Source organism: Pinus tabuliformis, chromosome 9, assembly GCF_031772625.1.
Source record: "Pinus tabuliformis cultivar Carrire ecotype Pingquan chromosome 9, CPIR1, whole genome shotgun sequence".
NCBI classification, from domain to species: domain Eukaryota; kingdom Viridiplantae; phylum Streptophyta; class Pinopsida; order Pinales; family Pinaceae; genus Pinus; species Pinus tabuliformis.
In genome coordinates, this window is record NC_142307.1 from 1,167,927,742 (window position 1) to 1,167,953,214 (window position 25,473).

Below are 25,473 nucleotides of genomic sequence, written 5' to 3' on the forward strand. Positions count from 1 at the left end.
ATGCAAACTTAGTTGTACAAATGAATATACGAAATGCTCACCTTATGTAAAACCCAATTAAACCCTAGCAATGAAAAAGTAAAAAAGGAAGATTGTAGAGATGTGTGGATTGCTTAATGTTCAACATAGTTGGGCTCCAATACCACATTTGAGAGACACCGATATTGGATGCACTTTGGCTTTTTAAGCAAATAGATTTCAATTGTTTCTTTAGTGTTTTGAGGCTAAGAAACTTCAATGTGGCCACAAAAAGTTAGAAAAATAGTTTTTAAAAAAGTATGAGAATAGGTATGGAGATAACATAGAATAATGAGACTAAGTAATTACAAAAGACTCGTTAAATAACTTATTTTGTATACTCATTCTCCAGAATGACAAAACAATCTGTATAATAACATGTTAAAGAAATACATAACCCATGAGGTGTAGACCAATTGGTTTGTGTGGGGTTTAGTCCCCATCAAGTCATAGGTTCAAATCTCATGGGGAGGCATTGAGGATGGGAGCCACCTTTGGTGAAATTAAATTATCCCAAAGGGCGTTCAAACTCGACCGAGCCTGAATAATTTCAAAAGGCTCGTTAAATAACTTATTTTGTATACTCATTCTCCAGAATGACAAGACAATTTGTATAATAACATGTTAAAGAAATACATAACCCACGAGGTGTAGACCAATTGGTTTGTGTGGGGTTTAGTCCCCATCAAGTCATAGGTTCAAATCTCATGGGTAGGGGTTGAGGATGGGAGCCACCTTTAGTGGAATTAAATTATCCCAAACCGAGCATGTTAAAGAAATACATAACCCATGAGGTGTAGACCAATTGGTTTGTGTGGGGTTTAGTCCCCATCAAGTCATAGGTTCAAATCTCATCGGTAGGGGTTGAGGATGGGAGCCACCTTTAGTGGAATTAAATTATCCAGGATGGGAGCCACCTTTAGTGGAATTAAATTATCCCAAACCGAGCTTTGCACAATCCTAGTGATTTTTCCATCCAACATTGGCACTGGCCTCAACTTAGACTCAACCTAATTAAAAAAAAACATAAAAAACAAACATACAACAAAAAAATCAATACAATTAATCTATTCTCACCAAACATCATTTTCTATATATAATTTTCAAATGCATTATCTAATTATTAACATGAATTTATTAATAAACTTAAAATAATATTATATATATATACTTAAAATAATATTATATATATATATATATATATATATATATATTTTATTATATTTATGACCTAAATCATTCCACACAATGATATTGAAAATAAATAATCAATCATATTTTAAAAATAAATAGATTATTATATATATGTTTTAGAAAATAAAAATGGATTATTATATATGTTTTTGAAAATTATTAAAAAAATAAATGGATTATAAATATGTTTTTGAAAATAATTTACACTTATGGTATAACACGTTATTATTATTTTTTATTTGCGTAGTCTAACTAGGGGGAGGAGTTGTCCGGAAAGTTTGTAAATTCCGGTTATATTTAGAGAAACTCTCGCAACGATTTTTGTAAATCCAAGTTATAATTGTTAAACTTCAAAATTTTAGGTGTTCTAGACATTTTTGATAGTGCTGAATCCATTTCCACCCTCAAAAATATGATTCAAAAACTGTCTTTACAAGATTTTTTGAAACTTTTTTGCGCGGATTCCGACCACTTTTGACTGTCCAAGCAATTCCTCCACCTGATTAGATGACTCATTTTTTATTATAATAACAACTAATTATAATACAATATTTTCGCCATCAAACTTCAACACTCATCCTCATATGGATTTATGAGGAATAGTGCACTAAGGTTCATGGGAACATTGGCACAAACAACCATTGCCATTTTTAAACTAATATCAAAAAAGAAAACCGCACGGCCACAACTCCGAACTTGAAGCCTTGATATCATTATTCCCAAGTGGCGCAGATCGTGAAAGTGGAGCGAAGTTCGTATCATGAACCCCATTGAAATGAAAACGAGGAGGGCCCCCCTCAAACACCGGGGTCTTGTTTGTTGTATGTGTTTGCCACTTAATGAACCTAAACTTTATAATATGACCACAGTACTCACAAATATTTTAAATACCAACACGCATCGCATACTTTTTCTCTCCCCTCTCACTTTACTTTCAATATTTTGTCTCTCTTTGTAAATCAGATGTTAAAATAAACGCCCTCATTCATTGATTCATTCATGAGGCTGGGGCTCCTATGCAGGCATCATCCGCAGGTCAAAGATCGATAAACTCAGAAATATTTTATTTCTTTTTTAAATTGCGTGTGTTGGGAAAGGATAAAACCTTCAGTCTTCGAGTTTCGTATCCTGAAGCGCTCCTCGGGATCCGGCGTCATGTACCGTGCTAGCTTCAGGTGAAGGTAAGGTCTTTTATTGCTCCGTCCATGCCTTGCTTTTACGACAAGGCTGCGCAAACATATGCAGCTTCCTTCAAACCCTAGTCGATTTCGAACCCTAGACGTTGTCGATCGACTGATCTAACGGATGCTCAGACTGGCGAAGGAATTTTGGGACAGGTGAGGTCAGAGCAGCAGGGAAAAGGCGGTAGGAAACAGGGTTTTTTTTTCTGCGTGCGTTGTTCATATTTTCCCGGCGAGGAGGGTTTGTTTTGTTCTGGTTTTCTAAATTCGCGGCGAAAGTAGTGTGGAGGCAGGGCACGCCGGGGTTTGGCGTGGGGGTTCTTTCGCAGGAAACAGTGCGTAGGACTTAGACGAGCCGATTTTGCGCTCTCGGTTGGCGAACTTTGCAGGTTTTGTGCGTCCTGAGGGGGAAAATTGCTTCGAAAACGGAAATTTCGGTAGAAGAAACTTACGGGCGGACAGGCGCGGGTTTACTCAGTCGCTCGCTGTTGCGTCGGAGTGGCCATCTTTTTGGTTTGGTGGCATGAATTTGACAGGTGGAGGGTGATTTATTGTACTCGTGTAATTTCGCGTTCTCAGTTGTGACGCTTAAGGGAAGGTCAGCGCTTCATAACTTTTCGCGTTTGTTTGGAATTGTTCAGCTTTAGGGGAGTTCATGTGAACATGACGAGATTAGATTTCTGGAAGCCAGGAGTTTCTGAAACTTACGAGGTTTAACAAAATTCGGGCTTGATTGAAACATGTTCTGGTGTGGGCAGTAGTATTTGGGAGGATTCAATGGGAGGAACGAGGTATGTTGTTTCTCAGAGTGCCCGATTTGTTAGATAGGTGTATCGGCAAACTGCTGCAACGTTTTTTTTTGGTAGTTCTTTTAAATAATATTGTGGAAATTCGCTCGAATATCTAGCGTATCTTAAGAGCGAATCTAAAAAAATAGGTTTTTTTTGTTAAATAATTTCCAGTAACTCGTGACTGCGTCTTACTATTGGATATAATTAATCACTTGATTCCGTGGGTATTGGGTTTATGGGTTCTCATCTGAGTTCCGTGGCAATTATTTTTACGTTTAGTTAATATTTTTAGCTTCAGATGCATGTGCTCTAAAATTCGAATAAATTCAACAGAAATAAGGTCGCTTTTCACACGCTGGTTAATTAAAATACGGCTTAGAGGGGGATTTACACTGTGCTTTCCTAAAAGCTTCTATCAAGGAAGATGGAATCCCCTTGAACTATCTGCCGATACATCAGCATAAGGACGCTGTTGCAAGATCAACATTTTAAGTTACTTTAATAATCTTAGTCATATCGCCTCCTAATATATCCGATTCTGGAAAAATAAATCAAGATAGCAAGTTTTAGCAGGAGTTAAAGTCGAGATAAAGTTCTATTCCCTGGAATCTATTCTAATATAGTACAAAACCTGGTATAATGTAGCAATTATAGTTGATATTAATCTGAACAGGATTTATTTACGGTTGCTGTGATATGATCAATTTTTGAATATCCCAGCTCATTTTAACTTACATATGTGGAAGTTGGTCCATATGCTAACATGTCTTGTGGAAGACATCTGTTTTTAAAAATTTGCCCATGATAGTGGGGGTAAGGTTGTCCTGATTTGTTAGACAGAATTTATCGATGTTGCTGTTATTGGCAGTTAGTTCAACAGTGTAAATTAATGGGATTCTAGCCATTAAACACTACTCTCTTCCCTTTTGCCTTTTTCTTCCTGACTGTAATTTTATTGAACTGGAAAATTCTGTGGTTGGATTACATAATGGATGCACCAACCTTCTTGGAAGAGTAATTTGTTTGCATCTGCATGTTGTGGTTATCTGATACTCTTAAACATGTGTGGAGTCTTTTATACAGGCATTAGTGTGGGAGGCAGTATGCCGGATTTATTAAGGAGAAATGCACAGATATTCTGCTGCCAGCTGCGGTAGTGGAGTTGGCAGTAGTACGCTTGGCGGCGGAGGTGCAAGAGACACAACTAGATCAGACTTGTCATACTCATCTTCAAACATTCCATTATCCTCTAGGTAATTGTTTTTGTGTGACAAATATTGCTAGGCTTAATCTAACAACGGAACTATTGTTGTCATAACAGTTTTCCTCTTGTTGTCCTAACCAATGGAAATGGAAATTCTAAGGAATGAAACACTGAACAAGCTATAATGTTTGATGGGTTCAAGCATAATAATAGCCAGTCTTGCTCAACTCAAACTTTTAGAGCAAGAACATAAAATATGCTATAAAGAATGATTGAGGTTACTCCCTTACTTTATAAATCTGATACGAATTTTTAAAGTAGTTAGTAAGGGACACAACTGAGCTATTGGGCTAGAGTCATCACATATAATGCTAAACTTTACTATATGACTAACGACAGAAAATCATAGAAAGTCATAGGTTGGTCGAATTGGATGAAGTTGTAGAAGGCCAAACATAGAAGAAACCACAGGTTACTGCAATCATAATTAAATGGGGAATCTGAATAAGCCCTTAAATAGTAAGGGACACAACTGAGCTATTGGTCTAGAGTCATCACAAAGAATGCTAAACTTTACTATAGGACTAATGACAGAAAATCATAGAAAGCCATAGTTTGGTTGAATTGGACAAAGTTGTAAAAGGCCAAACATAGAAGAAACCACAGGGTACTGCAATTGCAATTAAATGGGGAATCTGAACAAGCCCTTAAAAGCATGAGTGGTGAGGTTATTTCTTGCCACAATTAAAGCAAGCTAGTCAAAAATATGGCAAGGTATCACATTTTGTGCAAAGATTTTTATGCTTCATTTGTTATGTGTCTCAATGTATTAATGAAGTCAAAAGAAATTATTTCATTTCAGAAAGTTCTTATATATAAAAAATGCAGGGCAAGGTATCACATTTTGAGTTAAGATTCTTATGTTTCATTTGTTATGCCTCTCAATAGATTAATGAAGTCAAAAGAGATGATTTATGACAAATATGTGTTAGAGTGGGAGGTTCTTTATGTTTTTAGTTGTTATCATTGGATGAAAATACAATGATGAAAATAATTGCAAGTATTGCAATTCTTGTGAGTTTGGATATGTATTGACCTAATCATTCTTACATACAATAATGAAGGCTAATATTTTAGTGCTTGGTTGACCATGTTTTTCAATAATGTTAATTTTGTTTGTGTATGTAATCCATTTTTGTGGTGAAGAATGCTCTGTGAACAAATGCAATATATTGAGGTTTTATTGTTTAAAGTTCATAAAGAAGATGCTGGAATTAATAAGGTGCTTAACTACATTTCAAAGAAATATGTATAACATCATAATGTCTTTTGTTAAATAGGATCGAAGGCTACTTAAAGGTAATGCGTAGCTTTAAAGTGCCTTTGTTTATTGACCAATGTTTGGTAGGCTAGACTTGCTTGTTAAGTTGATTTTGATAAATATGTGGAAATGATTTTATTATAGTCTAGAGGGAACAAGTTGATTGTGGCTAAAGTAGTGGGCATCGAAGAAGTTATATTGCATCTTTATCAATGGGTTGTTTCTTACTTTATTTTGGAGTTGTATGTAGATGGAATGTTTTACTTGGTATTAGTTCATTTCCAATTGACAATGAAGTATAATCATAAGGGGAAGCATTTTTTTGAAAGGTTTCCCTTAGACCTTTGAGTCCTTTTTTAATACCCATCAATACTTTTATTATATTGTTATTTATCTCATTGTTGTACCATTATTTATTTGGTTGATTATAAAGAGTTATCTCTTTTTTTTTTTTGTAGGCGTCCAGTGCAGTTGGCGCCATATAAGCCGAAGTGTGATCGGGAGTTCTTGAATTCACGGTAATAGAACTACTTTAGTGGTTGTGGGTGTCATATTTTGATGTTATTTTTGAACATGATGCATTTTGTTAATTATAATGACATTTCTTCAAACAATGGTCCAATGGTATTGCCTTATTTTATAAACTAAATTTGATTCTTAGTAAAGTTAATATGTGATAGTTGATTGCATACTGTTAATTTGTAATCGATTGATAATTGGTACCCAAAAATTCATGTAATTTCTATCTCTAATTGTGCTGTATTTTTGTTGGAAATAATTGATGTAGACATTCTAGTAGAGGATATATATCCTTTTCCCCCTTGTAGGTGTTTGTGTGTGTGCGCTATACACACGCGCTTGCACACACAATTACACATGCATATATGTATACGTACATGCATACATACACATAGACATAGATTTGAAACTTTAATTGGCGTGCACACACAATTACATGTATTTATGTATATGTACATGCATACATACATATAGACATAGATTTGAAACTTTAATTGGTGTCTTTAATTTTTCTGTTTTTAGTTGTAGGACAAATTCTTTGAATCATATCTGTGGATCATGCGGATGCAAAATTACGACATTTTGTTAGAGTTGTGCATTTGCGATTATCTAGATTGATGTATGGGAGGATTGCTGCTTGTGAGAGGGAGATGTAAACCCTGAGCTGAGCTCTACTTTGTGAGTTGAGGAAATGAGGAAAGAAGGGTGGACCCAAAAAGGGGTCCACAAGGAACATTCGTGTTCATCAAAACATGTGAAGAAAGACTTGAATGTTATGAAATGGTTCAAGTGCGACAAGATTGGCCACTATACATCTTAGTGTCTTGAGAAGGATAATAAGGGAAAGAATAAGCAATTTGTAGTTAGTGTGAAATCTTTTAGAGTCGATGGGTTGGCATTCAAGCTAGAGATTGGCTTCTTAGTATAGGTTGAGAGGTCATTGAGTGAATTGAGTCATCCTTGGAAGCATAGTTAACAATATGCTTATTATTTAAATAATAACAAATATTAGAATTGTTTGTATTCTTAGAGCTTTGCATTGAAGCTCTTTTGGGAGCAACAACCACATGCTATGTGTGAATCACTAAGAAAGTTATTCATTATTGATTGACTTGGAAATATGATAACCACACAAGCAGTAAGAAGCTCACCTCATACTATATGAAAGAAAGTAGGTTTCAAAGATAAATAGACTCTATTACAGCACATATTTGTGATATGTGCCTTGATTCATCAATTCTTACTGTTATGGGCCAATGTGGCAATGGTAATGAGAAGACCAACGACAAAAGGCATAAGGTGTGGGACATGGGACAAATTGACATCATTGTTACTCCAATTTGCCTCCTTAATGACATAGCCTTATAGATCCAAAACACCAATGTGACATTTTCCAACTCTTTTTATTCCTTAATTCATGGTTCCACAACTTTGGTCCCTTTGCACCAACTTGATATTTGGTGCAGGGTGCTATGTGGATAGAGGAGAATCCAAAAATATGACATGCAACAAGAATTTTGAGAGATGTTAAGAGAAAGAGCTTGACGTAAGAGTGGTTTTGGGCAATGAGGCCACATATCTAGTTACTAGAATAGGATTTGTCTAATTTTGCATGCCATTAGGTGATGTAATTGTGTTGAATGATGTTTTGTTGTTGGTTTAATTGGGAATCTTCTTTGGTTTTGACCATGAAAGATCTCAAGTGCGTGGCTTAGTTTGATGATAAGCAAGTCATAGTATATCAAAACTAGGAATAGTTGAATCATGGTCAAAAGTGTGAGAGAAGGTGGCCTTTGTAGGTTACTTGTGGATTTGGTGAAAAAAGGTGCTTTAATGCACGACTTTGGCATAAGAGATTTGGTCACTTGCACTATGGAGCACGACCACTTTTGAAGGACATAGTGCAAGGATTGTTGGACTAAAGATTTAGAAGTTAGGAGTGTCCAAGAGCTATGAACTTTTTCAAGAACTGAGCATAAGCCAAGAGATATTTGTGATCTATTTCATTTAGATATATGTGGACCTATGTCATCAACTTCTTTGACAAGTAATATTTATTATGTCTCATTTATTGATGATTCCTCTATAAAGTGTATGTGGGACTATGCCATCGATTTCTTTGATAAGTAATGTTTATCATGTTTCATGTTTCAAGAGTTCAAAAATCTCGTGGAGAATTAAACAAGTCAAACAATTTTTGGCAATGTAGGAAAGGACATCTCTAAAGTCTTCAATGCATTTTGTCAAAAATCAAGAATAAAGGAGGTGTTGATAGTGCCTTACAAGATGTAGTGGAATGGGGTTGCAAAGAGGCAAAATCAATCTATGATTGAGACAACTGACTATGATCAATGATGGGATTATCCCATGTTTTTTTGGGCATAGGCATGTAATGTCACTATGTGCATTTTAAATTGATGTTTTCATAGGACTTTAAAGGATATGACACTAGAGGAAGCCTCTATTAGCGAGAAACTACAAGTATCTCATCTTTATGCTTTTGAATGTGTTGTTTATTTTCATGTGCCTAATGAGAAGAGAACTAATATTGAATGTTTAAAAATCTCGTGGAGAATCAAACAACTAAAATAGTTTTTGAATGTAGGAGAGTAAATCTCCAAAGACTTGAATGCATTTTGTAAGAAAGCAAGAATAAAGGGGGTACAAAAAAACATCTAAGGTTTAAACTTTAGTGTGATAAAATAAAATGGTAGGTAGGGTTGTGAAGTGTGATGAAGATGGATGGTCCTCAAGTTCCTAGGAGACTTCTACAAGGATTGTGGAAGGTGAGGAGGTGTCTCATGATCTCATCTAAAGCTTGAACTAGAGGATAAATCAATCTTGTTGAGATCAGTAAGATCCTACTTTAGAGGGAGAGGGATTATTATCCTCAAGTTTAATGAGGAAGTCAAGATGGCTTATGTAGACATTAAAGGATGTAAAACAAGTGGGGGCACCTAGGTCTGCTTTTTGGCTGGGTCCTCCACCTAGAAGATGTCCTTTTTATGTTGCACTGATGTCTTTTATCATTGGTGCAGAGGCTTTCAACTTTGCAGAGGTTGCTAGGGGAGAGGAGCATGAGTGAAAATGAACAATGAAGTTGGGTTTGGTTGATTGCTGAGGTCTAAGATGATCGAGCTAAGGGGAGAATAAAGGGGGCAATATAAGCATAAGCTATTTAATGATCACATATATGATACCTTACAACCTTCTTTTTCATCTTTGGGAGAGTTAAAATTGGTCTCCTCTTTTCCATACCCTACAACCACTTTAGGTGAAAACATTGAGATGCCAAGCAAGTGGAGTAATTTTTGAAGATGGAAGTGTTGAAATATGTAACTAGGTTCGATCTTCATAATGACATGTGTAATCATGACTTTAATTGTTGTAAAGAGAAAAATAAATTTATTATTGTTATTCTTGAGGCATGGGTGTCATGCTCAAGGAAAATTTATTTTTTAGATCAAGCACACATTGAGTGCTTCTAGGGCTTGTCATTGAGTCTACAAGTCAATTGAGTCATTGTCATGTATGGAAGACCCATTTGGGCATGTTACATATTGTAAAGAAAATTTTATTTCAGTCAAAATAGAGTCAAAGACCTTCCAAGACCTTGTCAAATGTTCTAAAAACAAGACAACCTTATTAAGTGACAAGTCAACCTACAAGATGTGATAAGAAGACAAGAAGAAGCCTCGTATCCAACCGAAGGAGGAGGAAGCATAAAGAGAAGAAAATCGAATGGTTTTGCACTGTTTTTGGGTCATCACTCTCACACCTACGAAGGGGAGCTAGGGCATTTTGAAGTTGCAACAAATCAAAATTGTAGTCATCAATACCAGCTGAGTTTTGGGTCAAAAGGAAGTCTCCCTTGCAAGTCGAATTGATAAGGAGTAGAAGTCATCTCAAGCAAAGGAAGGAGGAGGACTAAATCACCATAATTATCTCACACGTGTCACCTAGGGTTTCTGTAGCAGGGGCCGAAAATTGCAAGTAGAAATTGAGGTACAAAATTTTGTTCAAAGTTGAATTGGACGCTGCTGGAAGGCAAGTTTAACTTGGGTTGTGAAAATGCTTCAAGGAAAAAGTTTGACATGTTCTTAGAGGGATCTTGGTCAAGGGTCATAGGTCTTGGAATTCATCAATTGAAGGCCTATAAGAAGAGGAGTTCTTGTGGGTTTTCCTCTCAACAGGAGAGGTTTTGGTCCTGTATGATTGCCTATATCTTGTGTACTCTTGTCTCATTGTTCTTTATTGTTTTGGTAGATTTTTGATGGTAAGAACACTAGCTATAATCAATTGAAGAAGAAGTTAATTAAGTTAAGTAAAATACATCGCAAGCAGTTATCAAAGTAGGAGAAATCACCTAATCTAGTTGCCCTAGATTTCTCAACATGGATTCAGAGCTAAGGTGAAAAAACAAGGAAAGACAGTTTGAGGAAGGACTATTAAGATCGAATCATAAAGAAAGAATACACAAGAGTCGAGCACAAGAGGAACTAAGGAATAATAAAGAAGACCTTAGAACCCTAGCTCATTCAAAGAAGGGTTCAATACTTGAAGCATTCTTGGGAAGCTCACACATTTTACAATCATCATCACAAGGAAAAGACGACCTCACGGACCCCACCCCTCTTCAAATAAAGAAGGAAGACACATTGAAGCACCTTGAGGTCTCTGTTGAGGAATCTATGGCATTCAAAGTTAATAATTTCTTTGCTTTATAATTGCTTGTGATATACTTTTCCTTCTTAATTTATAGTCTTCTCTTTGTTAGTTTATTAATGTGTTCTTCTCATGAAAACAATTACAAATATGCACAATAAAAGATAAGTGACAGTATGTAGGCTTGTCAGCCAGGGCCAAAACCTCTCACCTCTTGAGAGGAAAACCCGATCAAAATTCTTCTTCTAGATCTTCAATTGATAAGTACCAAGACCATGACATAGACCCTTGACTCTAGTATCCTCCCGAGAACCTTGTCACTAACCTTGATGCTTTGCCTCTTCTTTTCTCTACTCCCTGCTTAATCTCGAACTGCTCCTTTTCAACTTCTTCTAGAGAAACTTGGTCTCTATCCTTCACTTGCTTCTTCTCGACTTCTCTAGGCTTTCATTAATCTCTAAAGAAAACTCGGTCTCTAGATCTCGGTCACCTAGAAGAATTCTGCTGCCCCAGAAGAAACCTCCTTTTGTTATATCCAAAAGAATCTCTCCTTTGTAGATCCCAGAAGAATCCTCCTTTGCTTGCCCAAAAGAATCCTATCTTCGCACTGCCTAGAAGAAACCTCCTTCGCTTGCCCAGAAGAATCCTATCTTTGCACTACCTAGAAGAAACCTCCTTCGCTTGCCCAGAAGATTCGTATCTTTGCATTACCCAAAAGAAACCTCCTTCGCTTGCCCAAAGGATTCTTATCTCCGCACCGCCAAGAAGAAACCTCCTTCGCTTGCCCAGAAGAATCCTATCTTCGTACTGCCCAGCCCAAAAGAATCCTATCTCCATATTGCCCAGACGAAACCTTCTTCCCTCTTCTTCGCACTTCCTTGAAGACTCTTTCTTCGTACTTCTCTTAGACTCCTTTGCACTTCTGTTTTCCTTCACCTTCGCACTTTTGCTTATCGAAGTCAAGTCGAGTTGCTTGATTGAATTGTGTGTCTTCAAGTGAGGCTGAGTTGGGCTATTTATACACCTCAACACATGTCCTTTAGGCCGACATGTTCACTTGAGGTTAGGTTGATTTCATCTAGTAGTTTCTCCCATTGTTGTAGGCCGACTTAAAGAGGATAGGTGACAAGGTCTTGGAGGATTTTTTACATAGACAAGATTGACTCTTTTACAAAGTGTAACATGACTTCATTACATGACAATGACTTTGACATTTTATGACTAGATGACAAATAAATCCCAAAGACTCTCAATGGAAGTCTTGACTCAAAACAAAATCCCTTGCTCATGAAACCCTTGAAGCAAGTCATTATAATAAATCTATTTTTCCTATTTACATCTCATTACATAAAATCATATGTACATGTCATTATGAAGACCGAACCTAGTTACTTTTTTCAACACTCCCTCTTAACTAGGGAGGTATTCATAATGGTACTTGGACTTTCTCAATCTGAAGAATCTCTCATAAGAAGAATTTAGATTTGTAACTCATTTGTATAGCATCATATCAACCAACATTGTTACATAGCAAGGCCTTGACCAACAACTCCATCTCTCCACAAGATTTGAGCTCAATGCTGGCAAGAACAATGATTTATAAACACACTCATCATTGTCTCTCTCAAAACATACCCCACCCAAGTTCTCGCAGGAAATGTTCCATGAGTACTATTCTTATATTGGACTCCCCAGAGCCACAAAGAGTATCGGTCCTCCATGACTGCTCTTACTATTGGATGCCCTATCTCATCCTCAAAGAGCATTGAATGCCAAATGATTAGACAACCCTCCATTTTGTCTTCTTAGATGAAGACCAGAACAACATGTCTATCTCTGCTTTTCAAACCAGGAGGACATATTCCATTAAAGGAATTTACTCATTCCTATCACAAAGGAAGGTACTCATTCCTATCACAAAGGAATGTACCTAAGCTCCTTGCTTAGGAATTTTCCAAGTTTATTCCAAGTAAGAAACTTCTTTTTAGGCTTCCTCTCAACTGGGGACCTACCGCAACTCCTCATGTGGAGATTCTGGAACAATCAACTGCTTGAAGAGCTCCTTCCTTCGATATCATGAATTTCTTCTTCGTCAAGGAGTCTTTATCTTTTGGGAACTTCTACATAGGGCACAAATCATCCATCACTTTTATCCAAGAGTTAGTCATGTCCTCAACTCATTAGAAAGTGATCCATCAAATTTTCCATGTGGCTTTGCTTGATGTCATTCTGCTTTCATGCCATATTTTTCGGAAGGACATTACATCCTTCTATATGGTCTGCTTGGAAGTCATCCACAAATTTCCCTTTGTTAGTCCTACATAAGCCCATCTAGATATTAGTTCAAAAATAATAAATGAACACTTTAAATCAAAATTACCTTTGTGATGGTCTTTTACCATGCCATCTTCCTGTAGGTATCAACATCCTGCATGCAGATTGACACATCTTCCACTGATATCCATTGTCAAGGGTCTCTATGTTTTTCCGACTTCCATTAGAGTATTCACATCCTTCCAGGAGATCTTCTAGTCAAATCTTCTTGGACTTCGGATGTTGAATCCCTTCTACCTTTGTTGCATATTAGCACAATCTCTTCCTATCTTTCTTCACACATTTCATTCCCAGGAACTATCAATCAGAGTTCCTTGATTGTAGTCAGCTCCTTCATGATTCATATGAGAACATATTATGTTGATTTCATTTAGTGTGACTTATGTTTTCTGCAATCTTTGGGAGGAGGAGATCCCTTCTTCTCTTGATCATATTTTCCAAGATGAAAATAGTGATCCAAATTATCTGCAACCATATGACATGATTTTCATAATAATCTATGTAAGCAGGCATACCTAATTTTTCCTTTTGGTCATCTAGACTTCCTGTAGCAGCTTCATTTGAATGAAGGAACTTCATCCTTTAGCCTTAATTTCTTGTTATGTCATCATACCAATGTTCCACCAAGTTTTTGGGACGAGGAGGCAAGGGAGTAGGCATATGCAGGAGCGACCTATGCAGAAACTCCCCACCAATTTCTAGGAAATGTGGGGGAACGTTGGGGTCTTAAAAACTTACAAATATAAAATATAAATCGATGAATCATATAACTGAAACAAATTTAAAACGAAAAGCATGATCATTGATGTCATTATCATATAAATTATAGTCATACATCATACATGTAAGTTTGTAATTGTACAGTGCAACTACTAGTCTACTAACTTACTAACAATGCACAATGAAAATAAATTATACAATTATAAATGTATAAACATTTAAACTTTAAACCATATTGATGTTCCACTTCCAACTATGAACATTGAATATTGAATATTGAAATAAAATTATAAAAGTCAAGTCTGATACATCAAGAGTCAAAATTTTTAATTTTATAGAGTGAAAATAACATAAAAATATATCAAAATATAGATGAGCACAATTTCTCAAGGTAATCCGTTCAACGAAGGCGCAGACAGAAGGTTGCTTAGCGACAACAGTAGTGTTTCGTTCAACGAAGGAGCAGATAGAAGGTTGCTTGGTGATGGCGGCAGTGTTTAGTTCAATGAAGGAGCAAGCAAAAAATGAAATGTGAAATGAACATAACGTAAACCCTTCCCGGTGGGTCAACAAATATTAAAAATTATGATTTCTTTGTTTCATAATAAAAATTTGCGAATTTTTCTATGGAAACGACACCTTAAGACCCCTTAAGACACCTTTTGCCTAGGAAACGACCCCAAAAATGGAGGAAACAACCCCTTTCAAGCTTCCTTGCGAACCCTGTTTTTTGGGAGCGTGGGGAAATGACCCCCTCTCGTCCCCAAGTCCCCTAGCGCGAAAGAGCTAAGAAACTTAGCCCCTAGGTGGGGGGACGAGACCCTGTGGAATACTGCATCATACCATCATTCCTTGAATCCCATGAGTTGGAATTCCTGATGAAACATTTGCTTCCTTTCTAGATCGGTGAATCCTTTGATGAGGATTTTGTTAGAGAGACTTGAGGATCTTTCATATCCTCACTCGACAAATGTTTCCTTATTGACCATGATGATCCTAGTCGATGATGACCTCTACTTCCTTTTTATAAGTATCAATGAGGTTTCCTAAGAGCTTCCTATTCTTTGTAATTGGTAGAATTTGTACCAGACATACTTTCTACTTCCCATGTTGTGATCTCTTACTTCTAATGCTTCTATCATGATGCTACTTTCTAATTTGATGCATCCTATCTTATTTTCACTGCTTCCTATCCATAAATTACAAGTGAAAAGTACCTTCTAGTGAAGAAGATCATCTCAGGCATAATAGAGATCTTTTTGCTTCTTCCTTCTTAAGTTTCTTTGTCTCAGGTTCTTTCACTTCCTTAGTAGAATAGTCTTCTTCCCTGTCCCTCTTACGTTTAGGACAGCCTTTTCTATAGTGCCCAAGATTTTGACAATCATAGCATCTTTCCTTAGCCATGTCCTTTTTTCTTTTTCTTTGGACTTCCAAACTTTCAAAACTTTCCTTTTCTTCTTGTCACTAATTGTTCCCTCTTGTCTGATCTTTTGTCACTTTGTTTCTTCATCCTATCTTCCTCTGCCCTGCAAAGAGACCATAATCTGAGAATGGGATAACGTCCTCTTCCCTAGTGGATATGAGGTTACCTCGTTCATCAGTCAATGTGTTTCGAATAATAGTGATATTTTCGTTATCAGATACCATCTCTCCTTTGAGCTTTTAATTGACCTTTTATTTGAGATGCCTTTGAGAGACATGACGATATCCCTTCATCGTTTGACCCCTTCAATTTGTGTAGATGTGATCTAAGTGATATGATCTTTTCTATCGTGCTTTTAGAGAAAAGTTCTCCCAACTTATCATATATTTATTTAGATGTCTGCAGCTCGGCTACATAGGAAGTGAGTGGATCTTTGTTAGACTCCTCAAAAATCTTTTGAGCCTTGAGATCCCTTTCCATGTATTCAGATAATGCCTGTTCTTCGGATGGCTTAGAGACCTTTCCATGGACATGATCAATGACTTCATTTACTTCGAGGACAATGCCTATCCTTCTTTTCCATACAAGGAAGTTTGATATTCCAACCAACTTTTGGTTCTCCTTGAAACATGAAGTCATTTTTAGTTGATTGGATTATAATAGATAGGTACTTACTTGTGAAGATCGAATCTTCAAATTGATGACGAACTTTATGTTTCTTACTTCTAATCTTTAAGAAGATTCTTACTTCGGTGAGGGAAGACTGCCTTCTAGGAGATATTTGCTTCAATAGAGAGAAGATTATCTTTAGATCTAACATTTCTTAGATTTGAAGAGCTTCCACTTCCTTGGTGAAGTATGAGTGATAGTATTCTTGAAGTGCCGCTATGGTTTTAGTCTTCTTCCTGCTTCCTTCTTGAAGATAACTTCAAGATTCTCGCTAGAGTATATTCTTTGATCTAGGGTTTCTTTGATGTAGATCTTGATCATTTTGCATTGATAACCTTCGACTTGCTTTGATGCCTTTCTTTGAAGTTTGATTCTTGTATGTCTACTTGCTTTTGACTGCCCCTTCTTGTCTTTAGCGCCTAAGCTCTGATAACATGTTGAGAAATCTAGGATATTCAAAGTCAACAATTTCTTTGCTTGATAAGTGCTTGTGATATACTTTTCCTTCTTAATTTATTGTCTTCTCTTTGTTAGCTTATTAATGTGTTCTTCTCATCAAGACAATTACCAATATGCACAATAAAAGACAAGCGACAGTATTTAGGCTTGTTAGTCAGGGCCAAAACCTCTCGCTTCTTGAGAGGAAAACCCGACCAAAATTCTTCTTCTAGATCTTCAATTGATAAGTACCAATACCATGACACAGACTCTTGACTCTAGTGTCCTCCCAAGAACCTTGTCACTAACCTTGATGCTCTGCCTCTTCTTTTCTCGACTCCTTGCTTGATCTCGAATTGCTTCTCCTCAGCTCCTTCTAGAGAAACTTGGTCTCTATCCTTCACTTGTTTCTTCTTGACTTCTCTAGGCTTTCACTGGTCTCTAAAGAAAACTCAGTCTCTAGATCTCGGTCACCTAGAAGAATTCTGTTGCCGCAGAGGAAACCTTCTTTTGTTATACCCAGAAGAATCTCTCCTTCGTAGATATGAGAAGAATCCTCCTTTGCTTGCCTAGAAGAATCTTGTCTTCGCACTCCCCAGAAGAAACCTCCTTCTCTTGCCTAGAAGAATCCTATATTCGTGCTGCCCAGAAGAAACCTCCTTTGCTTACCCAGAAGAATCCTATCTTCCCATGCCCCAGAAGAAAACTTCTTCCCTCTTCTTCGCACTTCCTTGAAGCCTCTTTCCTCGTACTTCTCTTAGACACCTTCTCACTCCTATTTTCCTTCACCTTCGCACTTCCGTTTCCCTTCACCTTCGCACCTCTGCTTATCCAAGTCAAGTCGAGTTGCTTGATTGAATTGTGTGTCTTCAAGTGAGGCTGAGTTGGGCTATTTATACACCTCCACACAATGTCCTTTAGGCTGACATGTTCACTTGAGGTTAGGCCAACTTCATCTAACAATTTCTCCCATTGTTGTAGGCTGACTTGAAGAGGGTAGGGGACAAGGTCTTGGAGGATACTTTACATGTTCAAGATTGACTCTTTTACAAAGTGTAATGTGACTTCATTACATGTTAATGACTCTAACATTTTATGACTAGATGACAAATAAATCCTAAAGACTCTCAATGGGAGTCTTGACTCAAAACAAAATCCCTTGCTCATGAAACCCATGAAGCAAATCAATATAATAAATTTATTTTTCTTATTTACATCTCATTACATAAAATCATATTGACATGTCATTAAGAAGACTGAACCTAGTTACACTTTTCAACAATCTACATCAAAAGGAAGTAGGAAGAAGTGTTGTCGTCATCATCAAGAGAATCAAGGTGATCTCACTCTCTTTGAAGAAAGGATCACATCACAAGCATATTTGAAGAAGGACATCTCTAAGTAGCATTGTCATCTTCAAGGAAGCTATCATAATCAACAATCATCAAAATGCAGGAAGGCATCAAGTTGATATCATTATTAGGAAGCATCTTCACTTGATAAGTAAGTATCCTTATATCTATGATTGAATTTACTATCAAAATGACTTCATTCTGCAAGGAGAGCAATAAATTGGCTGGGTTGTCAAATTTCCTTGCATGAAAGAAGAGGACAAATTTGATCCTCATAGAAAATGAAGTCATTGGACATGTTAAGGGTTGAGTCGTCGAACCACCAAAAGAAGAATCTCAAGCTCTAGCGAAGTATATGAAGGGGGAGATGAGGGCTCAAAGAATCTTATAGAATCAATCAAGGATTCTCTCATCCCTTATGTATCAAAATTGGAGAAGTCAAAAGACATCTATGATAAGCTGGTAGAATTGTTCTCCGTAAGCATTGCAAGGGAAGTGATATATTTGCGAACTGAGCTATATAAGATGAAGGTATCAAAGGAAGAAAGGATAGCCTCATATCTTATGAGGGTGTCACAAGTTTGAGACCAACTGCAAGAGTTGGGGGAAATAATGTCCGACAGAGAGATGACCATTGTGGTGCTCAATGCACTGGCTGATGAATGGGGCAACTTTATGTCAAGCATCTATGGAAAGAAGGAAGCTACCCCATTCAGTGACCTCTGGTCACTGTGTGAGATTGAAGAAACCAAGTTGAAAGCAAAAAGCGATGTAGGACCAAGTGAACAAGTTCAAGCATTTGCTGCCATGGATAGGAGAAAAGGAAAGTTTGGGAAGTTTGGTCCTCAGAAAAAGAAGAAGACCGATATGTCAAAGATCCAATGCTATGGCTGTCAGGAATATGTGCATTTCAAGAGAGATTGTCCGAAACTCAAAAAGGACAACAAGAAAAGGAAAGAAAGAATTGAAGCCCCTAACACTGAAGAAGTAGAAGAACCTGATGAGAAGATATCCAAGAAAGAAGGGATAGATCTTCACTATCAAGATCTCATAGATATATAGCAAGGAAAAGTAGGAGGTGAAAAGACCTCTACCGTGGTTAAAGGATTACTGTCAGATAGAAAGCATTATAAGGATGATGGGATGTGTTGTAACTTATTTTGACACCCTGGAAGTTACAAAATTTTTAAAAATTTATTTGCCACCTTCCTTCAATTTTATCCTTACCTTGACAAATACCTTCCTTTAAATATCATTCCATCTAACCCTTTCCATTGCTAAAGCATGAAGTGTATGAGGTTTTTATAAATGTCTCCGAGTTATTTTTAATAGTTTTTATTTTAAATGAAATGAAATTTAATGAAATATATATAAGTCAATTTTTTATAAAATTATTTATTTGAAATACTAAAACTTAGTTTAAAAATAGCAAACCCAATCTCTAAACTATAGGAACCACATTTATTATCATATTATATACGTCAGCCAAGTCAAAAAGTCAAATTAAATTTGTGTCCCCTCCCGACACTTAATTATTAAACCACACTAATCTAAATGCATCGAGATTTGTGAAATGTCAAATCAATGGTTTTTGGGGGCGGGCTGCCTTTTCGACTTTTAACCTAACCCCGTCGTAAGTCATTTCACCTTTGCTGCTTTTTACACCTGTCCTCCTCTCATTTCGGAACCCCCCCAACCCTTCCCCCCCCCCCCCCACCCCCACCCACCCACCCAAAAAAAAAAAACCATTTACCAACTACCCCCACCCCGAAAGACTGTTGTAAAACCATTTTTACATTGGTTTAAATTTAAAAATTTAAGGTGGGAAGTCAATGAGGTAATGGATGAAGCATTTTTACAGTCGTCTAGGTGAAAAATTGAGGTAAGGGGAGGCTGATTAAAATGAAGTAAAGAGGAGGATGAAGTTTCCAATGCTAGAAAGAGATTTCTTCCTTATGGGATAATTATACAGAGGTAAAAATGAAATTCAAGCGAAAAATTGACCAGGAGGAAAAGTCAGTGATGTTCATTTATTTTCCTGTATGTTGGCACAAAAGAATATTTAAAAGAAAGTTTTGATTTTGAAAAACTTTATATAGATTATGCACATAACATTGAAATTGAAAAATAGTTTTAATTATTTTTAAAATCAAAACCATGGGAGCAGAACCAATAACAATTTTACAGAGATAAGGAGGAAAGAAAATTATGAAGAGAAAATGTATGTGAACATAAGATTTGGATAAATTCTTATCCAAATATTTTACAGGAGTAAAAAAGGGAAACTAAGAGATATTTTACCAATCATGGCAAAACAACACATGGTTTTCAAAACCATGGGAAGGAAATCAGTTGATGGTTTTATGAAATATGTTTATGAATTTTATTTATTCATAAATATATAAATTCAGGGCAAAACAAGACATAGATTTCAAAACAAGACATGGATTTCAAACAATGGATGGATTTATGGGATGAAATTATTAGAGGAAATATTTTGAGATTTCATTTATGGAATTCATGAAGATAGAGAAATATGAATTTGCAGGTTTAAGCAAAATATTTGGAAAACATTTATTCCCGCATATTTTACGACAATGGTGAAGCACTTTAAAAAGTGACATAAAATCATTGGTCAATTCAAACATTGGGATTTAGAGGACACCTAGCAAAAAAAAGATCAGTCAACCAGATTATAGACATGATTTTAGCATTTGAAGGAGGAGGAAGATCCGCCATCATTCTTATTTCAGATTTAGAGGCAGAGATCAACATTCAAAGGAGACCTAGCAACAAAATATCAACAAACTGGGATCAAAGTGCAGTTTTTCAGCAGACAGTTTAAGCAGCTCAAGAGTTCAAGGCAAAAGACTTGCAAACAACTCCAAATTTCTTGCAGTTTTTTAGAGATTCTTTTTATTTTTAGTTTGTTGTTCATATTTTTATTCCAAAAAGCTAGACATAGTCAGCTTAATGTAATGTTATATATTTTGTTTCATTGTAATGTTCAAGGGGTTGGCTTTTGATGCCAAAACCCTGTTGCTTTGTAAAACTTTTATTACAAAATTCCTAATTGAAGTATTCCAGCTTCAGTTTTTGACAGAATTTGTTTTTCTTGTATGTCTTTCCAGTGCTTTCATACTTTATTTCTGCACATGTTCTAGGTAACATGGGAGATTTGGGTAAGAATAGATTGAGTGTCAATCTCTCGAAAATCCCCTACAAATTTATAATCATTTAAAGAGACTAATTAACTAAACTGTTTGTCTTGGTTAATTCCTCTACATATTTTAATTGTTTCTTTCTGTCATCTCTTGAATGTGTTCTGTTTGGCTGTAGAAATCTTCTACACACATCCACTATATTTGGTTGATTAAGTATTCAATATGACTACTTAATTATCATTTATTCTCTTATATTCTTATGTCAAATTCTCTAAAAGTCATGACATTCTGTCAAACTGGATGCTGACACATTGACTAAGGACTCTGCAAGAGAGGGATTTATTCATGGATAGAGATTGTGTAATCATCAACAACCACCCACAATAAATCATAGATCTGGCCATTGTGCTCCAAATGTTGCTGTCCAGTGACAATGAACAACGTTAAAAAGGCCTCGTAACATTTGATGGAGCCTCCTTTGGTTCAAGGGCCAGCTTGAACCTAAAGATTGGTCAAGTTGGTTTCTCGGCGTAGTTTTTGTAGTCAAGAACTACGTACAAGAAACAAGTACAATAGCATGCATCATATTAGGAGATGACATCATAGTTGAATCATATGATTGAAACAATAGCTCATGACTTCATTAAAGAAGCTTGAAAGGATAGCTGAAGTAGAAGTCTACATGGATGTCGTAGTCATCATAGAAAGGAAGTAGCTTTGGGTAACTTCATTGAAAGCATGAAATCTAACATGATAGAAGATAAAAGGAATTCATCATACATCATCCTTATTAGAAAGGAGCATTTGCAGGATGAGGATAATCATAATCCTCTATTGGAATCTTCATTAGAAGGTTCACCTCTATTTGGAAAAAGCAAGTGTCTTGCTGATCATTCCACCTTGTGTGGGATCCATTGTTTAGAAGGATGATGGTATGGTGACAAAGGAGTGTAGTATGTCAAGATGGTTGAAGTGCTTTCAATCAAGGAAAGGAAGTTGCCGAAGGAAATCTAGATGACCAATAGAAGAAAAGAGGTATGTATATGTTTGATAAATTAAGTCATGTCATGATATAGTTGCATATAACATTGGTGAATGATCTATCTTATGAGCATGATCAAAGAAGAAGAATCTCTTCCTTTGGTAAGATATGCGTGAAGGCATAGGTCTTGAACTAGTTCACATATTTACAAGATGAAATCAACATAATATGTCCTCATATGGAATATGAGGTGGTTGACAAAGATGAAGGAACCATGTATAGAAGTTCACGGGAACAATATGTGAAGAAAGGAAGAGGAGTTCATGAGAAATGCAACTATGGTCACATAAGATAAGATAAGTGATCAACATCCAATGACTAAAAATTGGCTAGGACATCTCCATGGAGAAGGTATGAAGACTCTGATAAAGTCTGTAAAGAAAGGAGACCCTTGACATTGAATGCCTTGGAGATGTGTTTATGAATATGCAAGATGTTGATGTTGCAAGCAAGTGGATGTCATGATGAAAGGCCATCCTAATAGGTAACTTTGATTTGATGTTCATTTTGATTTTTGAACAACATTTGGTTGGGTTAAAACAGGGCTACCAAAAGAGAGTTGTAGATATCACCTACAATCGAGAATGGATGGAAGATCCTTAAAGTAACATGACTTGAAAAAGGTAGCCGGATGAAACAGAAAACTTCGGGATAACAGAAATATATATAAAAATACTTTATAAATAAATGAATAGACAGATGATGTCTTTTACAATGGGGTTTCCTGGCTTAAATACTGCCATGGACACCCTTTAGGAAAGGGCATGATCTTATGATCGTGCCCTTTCGCCTAACTAAACCTAAATTAAATAATAAACCTGAAATTAACTAAATTTTTACATAACATTGCCTTCCTCTCGAAAGAATGCTTTGTCCTCAAAGCATATGTAACGACGGATGTTGTTGAAGAATGATTCATTCTCCCAGAAAGCGTCTTCTTCGGGTAAGTCCTTCCACTTGATCAGATACTCCAAGATGATCAAAGTCACACACTTTAAAAGATCTTGGATTAATCTCTCAATTCCCGCTTTTTGGAGATGTGGATATCGGTATGGCTTGATGTTGATGGGGTTTGACTCTGTTTTAACTTCTGTTCTATGCTCAATTTCTATATTAGGCGGCATCTTCATAGGTAGGTCTTGAATCTCTGGTGATTCTTCTCTGGTCATATTTGCAGATAACATTTCTAATTGGTGACATTGTATTGCATAAGCAGGTGCTCTTCTTCGACTCAGCTTCATCATCTGAGATGATGATACAACATGATTTTCTGGTGCTTGGAATCCATGTAGTTTGTACTTCTGACCTCCCCATTTGAATTTTATAAATTGTACTTGATGGTTGGCAGCATAAGTACCTAAAGTTTGTAGCCATTGGATACCTAAGACTACATCTACTCCTCCTAACGGTACTGTGAAAAACGGAGACTCTAAACTGAAGTCTTGAATCTGCAATTTAACCTTATGGCATTTTCCCACCTTTTCAATCTTTTTACCGTTAGCTATCATCACTTTCATGTTTGGTAAGGGAAATGAGAATATATTGAGTCTCTTTGCCACGGTTGCATCTAGAAAATTGTGTGTGCTTCCAGAGTCGACGAGAACCACTACGTTGTTCTTCTTTATGTGTCCTTTTAACTTTAAAGTCTGAGGTTGTGATATACCTGTCATAGCTGATAATGATACTTGTGGAATACTTCCATCATCTAATTCTGGTGAGAATTCTGGGGCATCTTATGTGTCTTCTACGTCATAATCTTCACTGTTTGAATCATTGGTTGCTTCACAATTATATAGGTTCTTTGGTTCTTTTCCTTTAGCACATCTATGTTTGGGGTCCCACTTCTCACCACAGCGTTTACATTTACCCTCTTTTATCCTTTGCATTTCCACATTAGATTTTTCATCTTCATGACGATGTGGTGGAACATATCTTGTATTATTTGAGTCCACATACTGGGGTATCCTTCGTCTTGCATAAGCTTTTTCCGCTGTTGACCAAAATATTGGTTCGGATTTCTTTTCGGCTGTTTTTGCTTTTCGTCTTGCTTCTTCTATAGATGTAATATCATGCATCTCAAGTTCTGCTTGTAAATGGGTTTTGAGTCCCGAGATGTATGACTGAATTAGACGAGATTCTGATAACCCAGGTACTCGTGTTACTAAGGTCTCCCATTCTTGAGTGTATTCATCCACACTTCCTTTTTGTCGTAATTTGATGAGTTTTGAAAAGAATTCTTCTTCCTTTACACCTTGGAATCTTTTGAAGAATGCATCTTTAAATTTCCTCCAGCTAATGACATGTGTTGTCTTTTTCCACCACATATACCAGTTATATGCTTCTCCCTCCATTTTCATGGATGCATGTCTGAGCTTTTCGTCATCGTCAGTGATGTCATATATCTCAAAGTATTCTTCTGCTTTATTTATCCATACAACATTGTTTTTTTCGTTTCCATCGAATTTAGGCATCTCGACCTTTGCCCTTCGCTGGTATGTTGCCACTGGTTGAGCGAAAAAAGGGTGTTGATTGGTAAAGTTATCCCAGATTTGCTTGTTTGTAAAGACTGTGTTACTTGCTTCTTGGTGGGGTGTCGCTGATTTTTTTGGGGATTCAACCTTGTCATGAGAGTCTGTGGACTTAGTTGAATCCGACGAGACGTGTTCTTGATTCTCTTCACCTTCTTTCAGTAGTTGTTCGGGCGTACAATTTGACCTTTTACACAGAACTTTTAGCATTGTTAAGACCTCTTTGAAGTTTACTTCTGTTTGGACATGTTGACTTTTCATTTTTATCTCTATTCGATTTGTCGTATCTTCAAGATTTTTGATTTTGTCCGCTTGCTCCCCCAGCTTGCTCTCGACTTCATTTAATCTTTTACTGACCTCGTCGTGGTTGTTATTTATCTTTTGCTCTGCATCCAACAACCTTTTCTGGAAATCCGCCATTGTCATTGTCGACATTGAGCGGGTTTGCGGAGGCGTGTATTTATCTGCCAGTTTAAGGGTTTTCCCTCTTTTTTTTTTTTATCTAAAATAAATTTTATACATATAACTTTTAATAATTAATTAACTTATATATATACTTTATAAATAAATGAATAGACAGATGATGTCTTTTATAATGGGGTTTCCTGGCTTAAATACTGCCATGGACACCCTTTAGGAAAGGGCATGATCTTATGATCGTGCCCTTTCGCCTAACTAAACCTAAATTAAATAATAAACCTGAAATTAACTAAATTTTTACATAACACCGGATGAAGAAAAGCCAAATGTGGAATGGAAGATTACTTTCTAATGAAGAGAAGGATGACATGACTAATATGGTTTGTGAAGGAAAGTGATGGATGACCGATGCCCTACGAAGAAAACCTAGAAGAGGAAGGCTCCAAAATGAAGAAAATGAAATTCATGGCATCGAAAGGAGGAGCCCTGT

At 36.5% G+C, this 25,473-nt stretch overlaps 1 protein-coding gene across 1 annotated transcript in view; it reads left to right on the plus strand.

The window, feature by feature from the left end:
• Positions 1–2,139: 2,139 nt before the first annotated feature.
• The window catches only part of CCT (RNA polymerase II transcription mediator), a 153,843-nt gene continuing 130,509 nt past the window's right edge, over positions 2,140–25,473 (plus strand). The window contains 3 exon segments of the mRNA XM_089440468.1: positions 2,140–3,184; positions 4,268–4,437; positions 6,168–6,227. Coding sequence (XP_089296594.1) covers positions 4,310–4,437; positions 6,168–6,227 — 188 coding nt within the window. The 5' untranslated portion in view covers positions 2,140–3,184; positions 4,268–4,309.